Raw genomic sequence first — 12,821 nt, forward strand, 5'->3', positions numbered from 1 at the left:
GGGCTCCTGTGTCCAAGCAACGCCAACGCCTTAAAGGAGACCTATTAAACTGCTTTTCCAGTTCTATATTGTAGTTCTGTGACTCCTGTATGGCAGATTTGCATGATTCAAATTTCAAAAAAATATTTTATTTTGTCTGTGTGAGCCCCCCCCCTCTCAAAGCCCACTGTCTTCTGATTGGTCAAGACCTGAAGTATGTTACCAGGCTGTTGTTGTTGCTGGGCATAACAGGCAGACTGAGCCGTTGCTGTGGCGTTGCTATGCCCATATATGGAACACCATCCTTCTGGCTCGGTATTACATAGAACGGAGCACTTGGTAGAAAAAGCAGTTCAAAACAGAGTGTTCAGAACAGGAGGAAATCTGAGGTTTTTGCTCACAGGGATTTCTTTTAAATACTTTTCATTTCATTTTTTGAAACTTTTGCCATGTTTAACATGAACATCCAACATTATAACATTGTAGATAAGTTGTAAAATGTGGAAAAGCATAATAGGTCTCCTTTAAGACTTCAGCCCAGCATTGTCCGTGAAATTTTTTTTGTTTGCCAGCAACATACTTAGCCATATTTTTGCGAACTGTCATTGAAGTTAATTTCCTTTTGTTTTGTTTGTTATTATCAGACCGTTTAAGTAACGCAACTTTGAATTCAGGGTCAACTAAGTTTCTTTTCAGCTTTATTTCCATCGAGTTAACGTTAACCTCACTCCTCCCAACGACAACAAGTCGGAGGCCAGCCACATGGGTTAGTTACACCAGCTGTATCACACAGAAGACATCAAACAACAAACCGAGCCAGGGTTAACTGTATCACTGCAAGAGTTTCTTCATCACAAGCCGAAGCGGGTGGACCCCCGGAATAATCCCTGACAGAGCCGAGTGACTGCCGTATAGCGTAACAAGCCACTGTGAATGTAACAACCAGCAGCCAGTTTAGCTTTAATCCTTTAGACCTTTAGTCTAAAGGATTAGCCAAATCGAACTTAGTTATGAGCATATAATTTGCGTTCCTTAGTTCTCTTACTCCCAAATTCTTTCCACAATAGACCAACTAAATTCACCACTTTGTTACTCTCATTGATTGCCTTCTGGTTGTTTAATCACTTGTATTCACTTTAGTTAGTTAATACATTTCACCTTAATCACAGGAACTGTGTGTGTGTACTGTTTAAATCCAAGTCACTGGACGGAGGATTCACAACTTTGATATGAGACTGACTGATTGATTAAACTGACCAAAATGATAACTGATCACTAGTAAATAATTGTGTAATTATTAAAACCATACCTAAGGCGTCCTGAAGGCCTTAGGCGAACAGATATAATATTTCCGAATATTATTATTCATAATTTCATTAACAGTAAGTAGGTTTGCTACACCAACATCTTTCAAACTTGACGTCCCAAATTTGCAATTACAGTAATGACCCTTGAGTCATTTTGTCTTGAAAAAGCTTCTGCAGAGGCACAGAAGACATTAAATAATGCTGAGTAGTACTAATCATGACCAGTAAACTGGTCTTCATTTGTAAAATCAGTGGAGTGCCCCTTTAATCAACCACTTTATTTACTTATTTCAAGACAATGGACGGTATTATACTTCAGTCTTACATTAGATTGGATGATCAGTAGAACCAACTGTCTAAATCCAAAGAAGGCTAAATCATTTGACAGAATGTATTGTCCTGTGATTCCTGCAACAATTCCTTCTCTCACATCCTGGAGGTGAACTCTACTCTCCTGACCAGGGACCTCCTCACCTCGGATACAGAACGACAACCTGCACACACACACACACACACACACACACACACACACACACACACACACACACACACACACACACACACACAGTGGTTTAGGAAGAACTGTTGATAGATGGGTATTTTCACAATATAGCTATGGGGGGGTGTTACCTGACAGGGCCATAGCCAGTCTCAGCTCCTCTTTTATAAGTTCCAGAATCTCAGTTACTCCTTGTTCCCCCTGGACACACACACACATGTAACATATTTGTTTAGTTTTGTGTCAGTGTTCTTCTAATTAAGGCTAATGAGACTGTAAATGAGTGTGGTGATTCACCTGACAGGCAAGTCCCCACAGCACCGGTCGGCCGATGAAGACAGCTTTTGCTCCAAGAGCTAAGGCCTTTAGGACATCTGTCCCTCGCCTCACTCCTCCGTCCATGTAGACCTCACAGCGACCCTGCACTGCCTTCACCACCTCTTCCAACATATCCAGCTACAAACACAAACACACACACACACTTATTTTAAATTTAAAACATTCAAAACATTTTACTGCATTAATATAGCCATGGAAAGGCCCCACCTTTCAATAAATATATCTGTTTTGAGTCTCAAGGAGTGCGTTATTTGTTCCATCTGGTAAATTTCCCATAACTTTCAGTCTAAAAATTGTATACTGGGGGAACAGGTTTTAACCACTGTTGGTAGCAACATTGTAAGGTATCTTTAAGCTCTTCCATCAATGCCAATCAGTATTAGATCTAGTAGTGCCACCTTTGGATCAGTCATGCCCGGTATGTGCATGATACGTGCTTCACTATAGCATGATACGGCTGTGGCTCAGGAGGTAGAGCGGGTTGGCCGCTAATCTGAAGGTTAGTGGTTCAATCTCTGGCTCCCCCTGGTTGCGTGTCGAAGAGACTGAACTGGCTGTTATCTTTTCTTTTTTTTTTAAACGCTTAGACATACCCTTAGTAAAACCTTTCTAAAATAATTTTCTGTGGTATTGCTATAAAATTTAAACTTGGACTAGGTAAGGCTTTATGCTGTGGCCCCAACGTGTTTTCCCGCTAATAAGTCCCACCTATAGCTGTCTGCATGCATGTTTAAGCAAACATTTTCATTCAGAAATAAAATAAATTATTACTCTTAGTGTTTTACAAGATGGTAAGAGGTTGCCTCAAACACCTCTTCCCAGAATTTTCTTAATTTAGGACATGTCCTAAATTCTTATTATAATTGTTATTATAATCATTAACATTACGATTGTTATCATTAACACTACTATAAATATCTGTACCATTTTTCATTTAGTCTATAGCAACATCACCTTTACTGTCTGTACCTCTGTGTGTGTATATTGTGTAGGCTGCCTCCCTCCCCTCTCTCTCCTTCCATCATCCCTCTCTTTTTCTCTCTGTTCGTCTCTTGCCCTCTCCCTCTCTCTCTCTCCCTCGCTCTCTTCAGGATGTAAAAACCTGGATGAGCTGTAATGATGTTAAACTCATAAAACTGAAGTCGTTGTACTTGGGCCCAAACACCTCAGAGAATCTCGAAGTCTTTGATCAGGGCATGTTCTTTAATTCTCACATTAAACAAACTTCAAGGACCGCCTTTTTTCACCTACGTAATATTGCAAAAATGCGGAAAAACTATTCCATGCATTCATTACATCTAGGCTGGATTATGGCAACTGCTCAAGTCCATTAAGACTCTACAGCTGATCCAGAATACTGCGGCACGTGTTCTGACCAGGAAAAGAGATCATATTCCTCCTGGTTTAACTTCTCTGCATTGGCTCCCTATAAAATCCAGAATATCCTGCTGCTCACTTACAAAGCTCTTAATGATCAGGCACCATCTTATCTTAAAGAGCTCATAGTAATTTTAAGGATTTGTTGCCTGTGGTAATTTGTGTACAGTAGTAACAGTTGGTCCACGGTCTCAATATTGACATTTATAGGTGGACAAAACCTTTTGCAGACTGTTTTCATATTTGGTTATTAGTCCCTGATTCATCTGTGTTGTCTTGTAATTTAGGGCTGACCCCTAATATCGAAGATTCGATGCTTCGATGGATGGAGCCTGATTCAACTGTCAATCTCAAAGTCAAAGCTATGAAAAAAAGAGGACTAGCTTTCTGTAGATGCCAGATTTAAGTCTATTGTAAATCTACAATTTGGCATAATTGTAGTATAAATTATATGCAAGGTTATATGTACAGTATGTCTTAAAATCATCATATAAGATGGAAGATACTGTCTGATAACTGTTATTTCATAAAGGAATATTACACACACACACACAACAAACACACACACAGACCGTGGCAGGAACTCCATCCAGTTGTCGAGCTCCGTGATTGGACACCAGGATCCCATCAACACCATAGTTCACAGCCTGGACAGCATCCTCACCTGACCATACACACACACACACACACAAACACTGCTGAACAAGTTCATCTTGAACCAGAAAAAGATCTGGTTAAGTATCAAAAACTGACTGCTGATACCTCTAAATTGGACTTACAGTCCCCTCCAAAAGTATTGGAACGGTAAGGCAAATTCCTTTGTTTTTGTTGTTCACTGAAGACATTTGGGTTTAAGATCAAAAGATGAGTTCAGAATTTCAGCTTTTATTTCCTGGTATTTACATCTAGATGTGTTAAACAACTCAGGACATTTCACCGTTTGTATTAGACCACAGCATTCTTAGGTGAGCAATCTTCAAGTAAATAACATTTAATATTTGGTGGCAGAACCCTTGCTTGCAATAACTGCCTCAAGACTGCAACCCACCGACATCACCAAACTGTTGCTTTCTTCATTTGTGATGCTATTCCAGGCTTTTACTGCAGCTTCTTTCAGTTTTGTTTGTTTCAGGGTGTTTCTCCCCTCAGTCTCCTCCTAAGGAGGTGAAATGCTGCTCTATTGGGTTAAGATCAGGTGATTGACTTGGCCAGTCTAAAACCTTCCACAGTCCTTTGTTTTGTTGGCAGTGTGCTTTGGGTCATTGTCCTGCTGCATGATAAACTTCCTCCCCATTAGTTTCAATGCATTTCTCTGTAAATTGGCAGACAAAATGTTTCTGTCCACTTCTGAATTCTGCTGCTACCATCATCAGTTCCATCATCAATAAATATTAATGAGCCTGTTTCAGAAGCAGCCATGCACGCCCAAGCCATGACATTACCTCCACCATGCGTCACAGATGAGCTTGTATGCTTCGGATCATAAGCAGTTCCTTTCTTTCTCCACACTTTGGCCTTTCCATCACTTTGCTAGAGATTAATCTTGATCTCATCAGTCCATAAGATTGTGTTCCAGAACTTTCAGTTCAGAGCTCATCTCTGTACTTCTTTGCAAATTTCAATCTGGCCTTCCGATTCTTCCTGCTGATGAGTGGTTTGCATCTTGTGGTGTGCCTCTATATTTCTGCTCTCTGAGTCTTCTTCCAACAGTGGATTGTGATACCTGTGGAGGTCGGTGGTGTCACTTACTGATGTTTTGGGGGTTTTCTTCACAGCTCTCATGATATTTCTGTCATCAACTACTGTTGTTTTCCTTGGCTGACCTGTTGGACTATACCAGTAGTTTGTCCAAAGACTCTGCTCGATTTTCCTTCTTTTCTCAGCTTGACAGTGGCTTGCTTTTCTCCCATAGACAGCTCTCTGGTCTTCATGTTGGTTTATCCTCTTTAACAGGAAATGCAGTCTTTATAGGTTTGAACCAAGGATGAAAACTTAGACTAGTTTTAATGTTTGGACAATCAACCTAAAAAACAACACCTGGGCAACAAGAAACATCTGTCAGTCACATGTTCCAATAGTTTTGCTCACTTGAAAAATGGGTGGATTCAAACAAAGGGTGGTATGTCCTGAGTTTTTTAACACATCTAGATGTGAATACCATGAAATGAGAGCTGAAGTTCTGAACTCTTCTCTCATACTCATCTTTTGATCTTAAACCTAAATGTCTTCAGTGAACAACAAAAACAAAGGAATTTGCCTCACCTTTTGGAGGGGACTGTATGTGAGCAGCTACCACAAGAACCCCTTCTACGCCATCTCACTTGGGTTCAGGATTGGGACAATGTGGGCAAAAACTTAACTTTTTGGAGAATCACATTAAAATCTGTTAAAAACAGTTTTACATAACTATCAGGACTATGATGAAATTGGGGCATAAGGTTTGTGCATACCACTCAGGACTCCTTTCACAATCACAGGTAGATGTGTGTGTTTTTTCAGCCAGGTGATGTCATCCCAACAGAGAGTTGGGTCTATTGCTTTTGCAACATAAACAGCCAAACCACTGTCATTGCCATAGTTTCCCTCAGAGAAAGCCAGGGAGTCTCCTGAGAAGTTAGACATGCTGGGGACACACAATACAAAAGCACACTAACACACACAATTTGGGAATTGATTACATTTTCCTCTGTTCTTGCTGTTGTGTTTGGTTCCTACCTCAGATGTGGAGGTAGTTTAAAGCGGTTGCGCATGTCGTCCCATCTCTTCCCCAAGTATGGAGTATCCACAGTAACAAAGATAGCCTTATAGCCCGCCTCCTCTGCCCGGTGGACCAATGATAGTGTCAGCTCTCTGTCTTTATAGATGTAAAGCTGCAGCCACAGGACACCCTTATGGCCCAGCATGGTTATCGATGCAGACATCACTTCCTCTATGGTGGAGGTGGCCCAGGAGCTCAGCATCATCCCTGTTCCCACTGCTCCACATGCTGGGTAGACACATAATAATACTGGTATTAATGGTGTTTTTGTAGTAGTTAAAGGCCTACGTGCAGAGAAATAATTTATAAATAACAGTCATAAGGTTGGAAAGATAATTAAGGGAATAAAAAGCTTCAGAGTAAAGGTGTTTCCTTTGATATTCATTGCTAAGGGACCTTTTCCCTCAGCGGCGACTGCCAAAAAGATTTTCCCATTGGTTGTTGTTACCAAAACAGTGAACTGTGAGTTATGGGAAGAGGATAAAGGTTAGAGAGATGCAGCTGTGAAAGTGATATTGGGAACAGCGCTGTATACACAAGACGGGAAATGGAAGGTCGATTTGACATTGAAACCCATAAAACAAAGATAAGTGAATAAAGTGATAAATTCGGGAACACTCTGCACATGAGAGAACAGACTCGAGAGGAGTTGGGGAAAATGTAATCACAGTTATCATAAAATGTTATAAAAAGTGTGTATGTACCTATAGAATATTCCTGTTAAGAAAACAAACAAATCATACTGTTTCACCTTTGATTTCTTGTGAGAACCATGTTACTTTAAAAAAAGTTTAAAAAGGTTCATGTGTTTCAGAGGAAGAAAGAGGCTCTTCCTGGAAATGAGGGGTCACATACACAAGGGGATTTAGATTAACTAATTACTAATTGACTTGTTTTGTTGAACCTTAATATCCTGGAAAGTACCTAGAACATCAGAAATGTTTAGAGTTTAGAAATCAGCCATGTTGCCTACGTGGCTGTAGTTTTAGAGGTTTATATTTGAGAAACAAGGAGTGGCCGGTAGACTTGATTCCAGAGGAAGGAGGGAATAGGTCTCCGACAAAATGGGTCAGTTATCTCTCTTTAATAATTTGGATTAAGAATTGAATCATTTAATACCAATGTAATGTTAAGTTTAATGTCCAATGATTCTAGTAGGCTAATCTGAGTAAATGTGAGGGTCTTTGAGTAATCTTTAGGATTTTTGTCTAGGTTCTGAATAGGAGGATAAAACCCTCTAAATTGACAAAATAACAAAGTTGATCTAAACTACACTTCTATTTTTCCATTCTATTTTTATTATTTTCTTTAATTATAACTTTATATTAATTGTCATTTTCGTATATTTTGTACTTTTTGTATGTTAATAAATTATTGAAAAATTAAGATAGAGACTAATGATTTTGTGCCTCTTGTTTATTACATGAGGGAAACTCGGCCAAGAAAAAGGCACCACAGCGTCAAACTACCGGCTAATATGGAGCGATGCAGCAGCCAGCCCCTTGCCGCCAAGGGGCAGTGCTGTTTATTTAATTTTTTTTGATCAAGGTCTCTTTTATTTTCAAATATAACAAACCTAGTTCCTGTCAGACAGACAAACAAACCAACCAACTCCCCAATACCCCCCACCCACAAGTATTGGACCACCAGCAAATTTCCATACATCCCGACATATTCAAATATGACTCTGCAGATTCATACATATATAATTTAAAATATCTAGGTACAAAAAAGAAAAAGACAGCATCAATAAGAAAAAACAAAAACAAAACACAGGTGTGCACACACAATTGGGTTACATAGATATGTTAGTAGCTGCCGTGCCTTCTACAAAGGACATAAATGGCTGCCAAATGACATAAAATTTCCTAGTGGACCCTCTTACAGTGTATCTAATTTTTTACAGGTGAACCTAACTCATGACCTCCCTAATCCATTGGCCATATGTTGGGGGGAGAGTATCTTTCCATTTAAACAGGATAAGCCTCCTAGCCAACAAAGAGCAGAAGGCCATCATGTTCAGGTGGCACCCAGAAAAAGTGGCATCCAACGGAGCCACGCAAATAATAATCCTTGCTAAGTTAGTAGTGGAGTTTGCCTCTATTTGAGTAGTTATGTTACCATGTTGTTGCTATCTGTTGTTGATATTATTGCTGAAAAGAATCTAAATAAGTTACTTTTGCAGTGTTTTTATTTTCAGCAAGGTTAAGGACACTCCTTCATCTTATGTGTAACCAATGCTTGTTTGCAATACTTTCTCACACAGTTCCTTTAGAAATGATGATAAATGTCATACTACACGCTATTAATTGCCAGCTTGAATTTAAGGCTAAATAACTAAATTTTCCAGCTCCTGAGAAGATTGTTTTTGAATTAATCTAAGCTTTCCTCATGTAACCTGAGCTCCCCCAAGTGGACGAAATAAGTATTACATACCATCATCTGAAATGCCGTTGTATAATGTATAAATGTGTTAGGAGTGTGGTTTTTGTGTTCATGTCTTTCCTGTTTAAGTCTGTTTTAGGTTCTGTGTTTCTCTGTGTAGTCTTGTTCAGTTAGTTCCTAGTCCTGTACATTAGTTAATATCTTTTGTGTTTACTTGTGTTCCCTGTTTAGTCTTGTGTATTCCCTTGTTCTTTTACTGGTTCTGTTTAGCTCTGTCGCATTCTTGGTTATTCTCTCTGCCCCATGTCTGCTTTTTAAGTGCTCTCTCTGTTGTCTTTGCCTGCCTGCCTCTCTGTTTTCCTGCTGTCTCTCTGCCTCCCTCGTTAGCCTCATGTCTGTCACCTGTGTTGCTCCCGCCCTGCTCGTTATTCCTGGTATATATGTGTGGTCTTTCTGTTCAGCCCTTGTCCGGTCATTGTTCATGTTACCCCCTCAGTCTGTCGTCTGTGTACTCTCTGCCTTCCTGTAACCAGTCTTGCTTGTCTTGTCACCCTGTACCTCTGGATTTTGGATTTCTGTTAGGAACTACCTTTGTTTTGGATTTTGTATCAGCCACTCAATCAGTAAGTGTGCTCGCCTTTTGTTTGTTTAATTAAACCACTGAACTATACCTGCTCCGCTCTGTGTCCTGCGTTTGGGTCCTCCAACCTGCCTCCACACCACCCACCGTAACAAAATGTCAGTCATTATTTATCATGACCAATAATTTGACAAGTCTTTTCCTGTTACCAAATGCTTAAACTTAGAACGGTACAACCGTTTGACCAGTGAGGTTTGATTGTGGAAAATATTTGATTATAATACGCGCAAATAGATTTTCTCTTCCTTTTTATAGACTTATTAAAAGTTTAGATAGTCCCTCGGGAAACTGGAAACGGCCCGCCCTGCGGGAACCGAAAGACTTCCCTCTGGGGAACCACGTCCCAGACAACAAAAGAGCGACACCCGATGTTGTTCCCTCTGCTCTTCCTCTTCACTCTGCTCTCTGGACGCTTCGGCACGCACGAAACAGCCGAATTGCCAGACGGAGGACGGCCAACCCTTGAGGGTTTTTCTTCAACCAGACACGGAGAATCCCCTAGCAAAAAGCCAGGAATCGGGCAGCTAGCGTGGGACCCGTGCAACAGGCCAAAGCAGGCCGCCGACAAGCAGTAAGACCAAAACAAAGCATTCTGTGGTCGGGGATGTCCCATAATGTTAATATTGTCTTTTTAACTCCTAAACTCATAGCTTACTTTCATTAGTTCTCCTCTGCCGTATGAGTCAAATGCTTCCCACAATCGAACATCCATTCTCATTGTTTATTTCTCTGATGTATTTAACCACATTTTATATCACCTTAGTTAGTTAATAAATTCACTGTAACCAAGGAATTGTGTGTATTGCCTACTTCTAAGTCCCTGCCAAGAGAATTTACCCTTTTAGATATGAGACTGACTGATTGATTTAAGATAATTGAGCGATTATTAACTAACTGATCACTGGTGAATAATTGTATAATTATTAAAAGCTACCTAGAGGTCCGGAAACTCTAGGTTAATAACAACTCCGGTGGTGCCCCGTGAAACGAGAGATTTATAGATTAATGTTGTCTGAATATTAAAATTCATAATTGGGTATTCTCATAAATTTATTAAAATTCATAAGTAGTTTAGACATGCTACACTGTATAATTTTTTGCCATATTTCTTCTGGAATCGTTTCATCTAGGTCCGTTTCCCATTTGATTCTAAGGCTATTGAGACTATTCATGTTATGTGTATTAAGTATTCTGCCTATTACTTGTTTTATGTTAACTTTACATTTTAAAATTGTTTCAAGCAAAGATCAAAGGGTATAGAGCGGGTTGGCCGTTAATCGGAAGGTCGGCGGGTCAATCCCGGCTCCCCCAGGCTGCATGTCGAAGTGTCCTTGGGCAAGATACTGAACCCCGAATTGCCCCTGGCGGCTGTTCCGCCAGTGTATGAATGTGTGTGAATGTTAGTTTCTGTTTGAGCACTTAGGCTCAGTGTGTCAATGGTGGAGAGGGTTGAATCAAAAATCACACCGAGGTTGAGGGCCTGGGGAAATGGGGAGACAATGGTGCCGTCGATGGTGAGAGTGGGGTTATTGGCTTTGCTGAGAGTGGATTTGGAGCCTATGAGGAGGAATTCTGGTTTATGCTGTTTAGTTTGAGGAAGTTGTGTTGCATCCAGGTTTTAATAGCTGACAGACAGGAGTTGATGTGGGAGAGGGGGGAGATTGTGGGGGGATTTGGTGCTGAGGTAGATCTGGGTGTCATCGGCATAACAGTGGAAGTTCAGGTTGAAGTGGCGGAGTATCTGACCAAGGGAGAGGATGTAGATGATGAAGAGAAGGGGGCCGAGTACGGAGCCTTGGGGAACGCCTTGGGTGACTGTGACTGTAGCAGAGGTATGGTTATGAAGAGAGATGAAGTGGGATATGTTGGAAAGGTAGGAACGGAGCCAGGTGAGTGCAGTACCTTCGATACCAAGGTCTTTGAGTCTGGTGAGCAGGATGTTATGGCTCACGGTATCGAAGGCTGCACTCAGGGTCCGTGGTAGGTGCTGGAGTAGATACTGGGAGGTCAAATGCAGGGGATAGAGATTTACAGTTATTCATTTAGCTGACGCTTTTATCCAAAGCGACTTACAATTGCTATATACGTCAGAGGTTGCACGCCTCTGGAGCAACGAGGGGTTAAGTGTCTTGCTCAGGAACACAATGGTGGATATGTCACAGTGGGGGATTGAACCCGGGTCTCTCACACCAAAGGCATAGTCTTATCCATTGCGCAATCGCCACCCCCAGATTGATAAATAGTGTTGATTTTATCAGCGAAAAAGTGAAGGAATGAGTTGCAGAGATCCGGAGTAGAGGTAGGGAGGGTGTCGGTCCAAGAGATGATGAGGTTGTTCATTGTGGAGAAGAGGGTTCTGGGGTTATGACAGGGGTTGGTGAAGATGGAGGAGAGGTAGGCAGATTTGACAGCAATGAGGGCATCTTTGTAGGCAATGAGGTGGAGTTTATAAGCTTCATGGTGGACTGTAAGAGATGGATTTTTTTTGTCAGACGCTCAAGTTGGCGGCCAGTTTGTATCATTTTCTGTAGTGCAGGTGTGTACCAGGGTGACGAGGTGTTAAAGGTGACAGTTTTTGTTTTGAGGGGGGTCAGAGTGTTAAGGGAGGAAGACAAAGCGGAGTTGAGGTGGTTAGTGAGATCATCAGGTGAGGTGATGGTTGAGTCCAGGTGGAGAGTGGTGGAGAGCAGTTCAGAGAGATGGTGGCGATCAATGGATTTAAGGTTTGTGGAAGGTGATTTCTCTGAGGAGGCGGGGGCGTGTGGTTGTAGAAGGAATTGTGAACTGTATCAGTTTGTGATCAGAGAGGGGAAAGAGGCATGGATGGAGGTCGAGCACTGGTAGGTTAGTGGAGCAGACCAGGTCGAGGATGTGTCCTTTGTCATGGGTGGGGAATGTGACATGTTGGATGAGAGTGAAGTTTTCCAGTAAAATGGTGAATTCTGATGACAGCTTGCAGGTGGGGGAGTCTATTTGGATGTTTAAGTCACTGAGTAGCAGCAGACATGAAGAGAGAGATGAGGCTAGTGTGAGGTGTTCTGTAAAATCAGAGAGGAAGGAAGGATTTGGTTTAGGTGGCCAGTAGATGAGGATAACTGTCATGAGGAAAGAGCTTTGAAGGCGAGATATTCAAATGAAGATAATAAGGGTAGGGTGAGTTCAGTGATCCAGAAGTTGTGATTGTAGATAATGGCGAGGGGCGGGGTTTGCAGATGTAATTGTAGCCAGTGGGGGATGCTTGGTTGAGAGAGAAGTCATTGGGTTGTTGCCAGGTTTCGGTGAGCAGAAGGAAATCCAGCGTGTTGTCAAGGATTACTTCATGGAGGGCAAGGGCTTTCTTGTTAATCGATCGGGTGTTGAGGAGGACAAAGTTGGCATGGTGAGAGGGTGGTGAGACGGGGGCAGGCTGGAAAGATCTGAGGTTGTCAACAAACAGTCAACAAATAAAATGCATTCCTATTAAAATTTAGATTGAAGAAACAAATTCATTGCAAAATTGATTGAAATCCTGTGGTCGTAATAACTGGTCAATATCAT

At 41.3% G+C, this 12,821-nt stretch overlaps 2 protein-coding genes across 5 annotated transcripts in view; one reads left to right on the forward strand and one right to left on the reverse strand.

The window, feature by feature from the left end:
* Positions 1-12,821, forward strand: part of klhl13 (kelch-like family member 13) — a 69,224-nt gene that overhangs the window by 36,175 nt on the left and 20,228 nt on the right. The window lies entirely within an intron of this gene.
* LOC123962970 (hydroxyacid oxidase 1-like) lies at positions 661-7,924 on the reverse strand. The gene is made up of 7 exons (XM_046039481.1): positions 7,836-7,924; positions 6,217-6,543; positions 5,952-6,124; positions 4,074-4,165; positions 2,083-2,241; positions 1,917-1,986; positions 661-1,780 (listed from the first exon to the last, which is right to left on the reverse strand). Exons 1-7 carry the CDS (start codon positions 7,922-7,924, stop codon positions 1,713-1,715), a joined length of 978 nt encoding a protein of 325 aa, XP_045895437.1. The 3' UTR covers positions 661-1,712.

Source organism: Micropterus dolomieu, linkage group LG23 (assembly GCF_021292245.1).
Source record: "Micropterus dolomieu isolate WLL.071019.BEF.003 ecotype Adirondacks linkage group LG23, ASM2129224v1, whole genome shotgun sequence".
Classification (NCBI taxonomy): Eukaryota; Metazoa; Chordata; class Actinopteri; order Centrarchiformes; family Centrarchidae; genus Micropterus; species Micropterus dolomieu.

What these genes read in the sequence shown, in the direction of transcription:
- LOC123962970 (XM_046039481.1), bottom strand. Translation starts at nt 7,924, where the DNA reads ATGTATGGAAATTTGCTGGTGGTCCAATACTTGTGGGTGGGGGGTATT. An exon ending in TGGATGGAGTTCCTGCCACG is followed by an intron (nt 2,242 to 4,073) that starts GTCTGTGTGTGT and finishes TTGTGTTTGTAG; the next exon opens with CTGGATATGTTGGAAGAGGT. An exon ending in ACTGGCTATGGCCCTGTCAG is followed by an intron (nt 1,781 to 1,916) that starts GTAACACCCCCC and finishes GTGTGTGTGCAG; the next exon opens with GTTGTCGTTCTGTATCCGAG.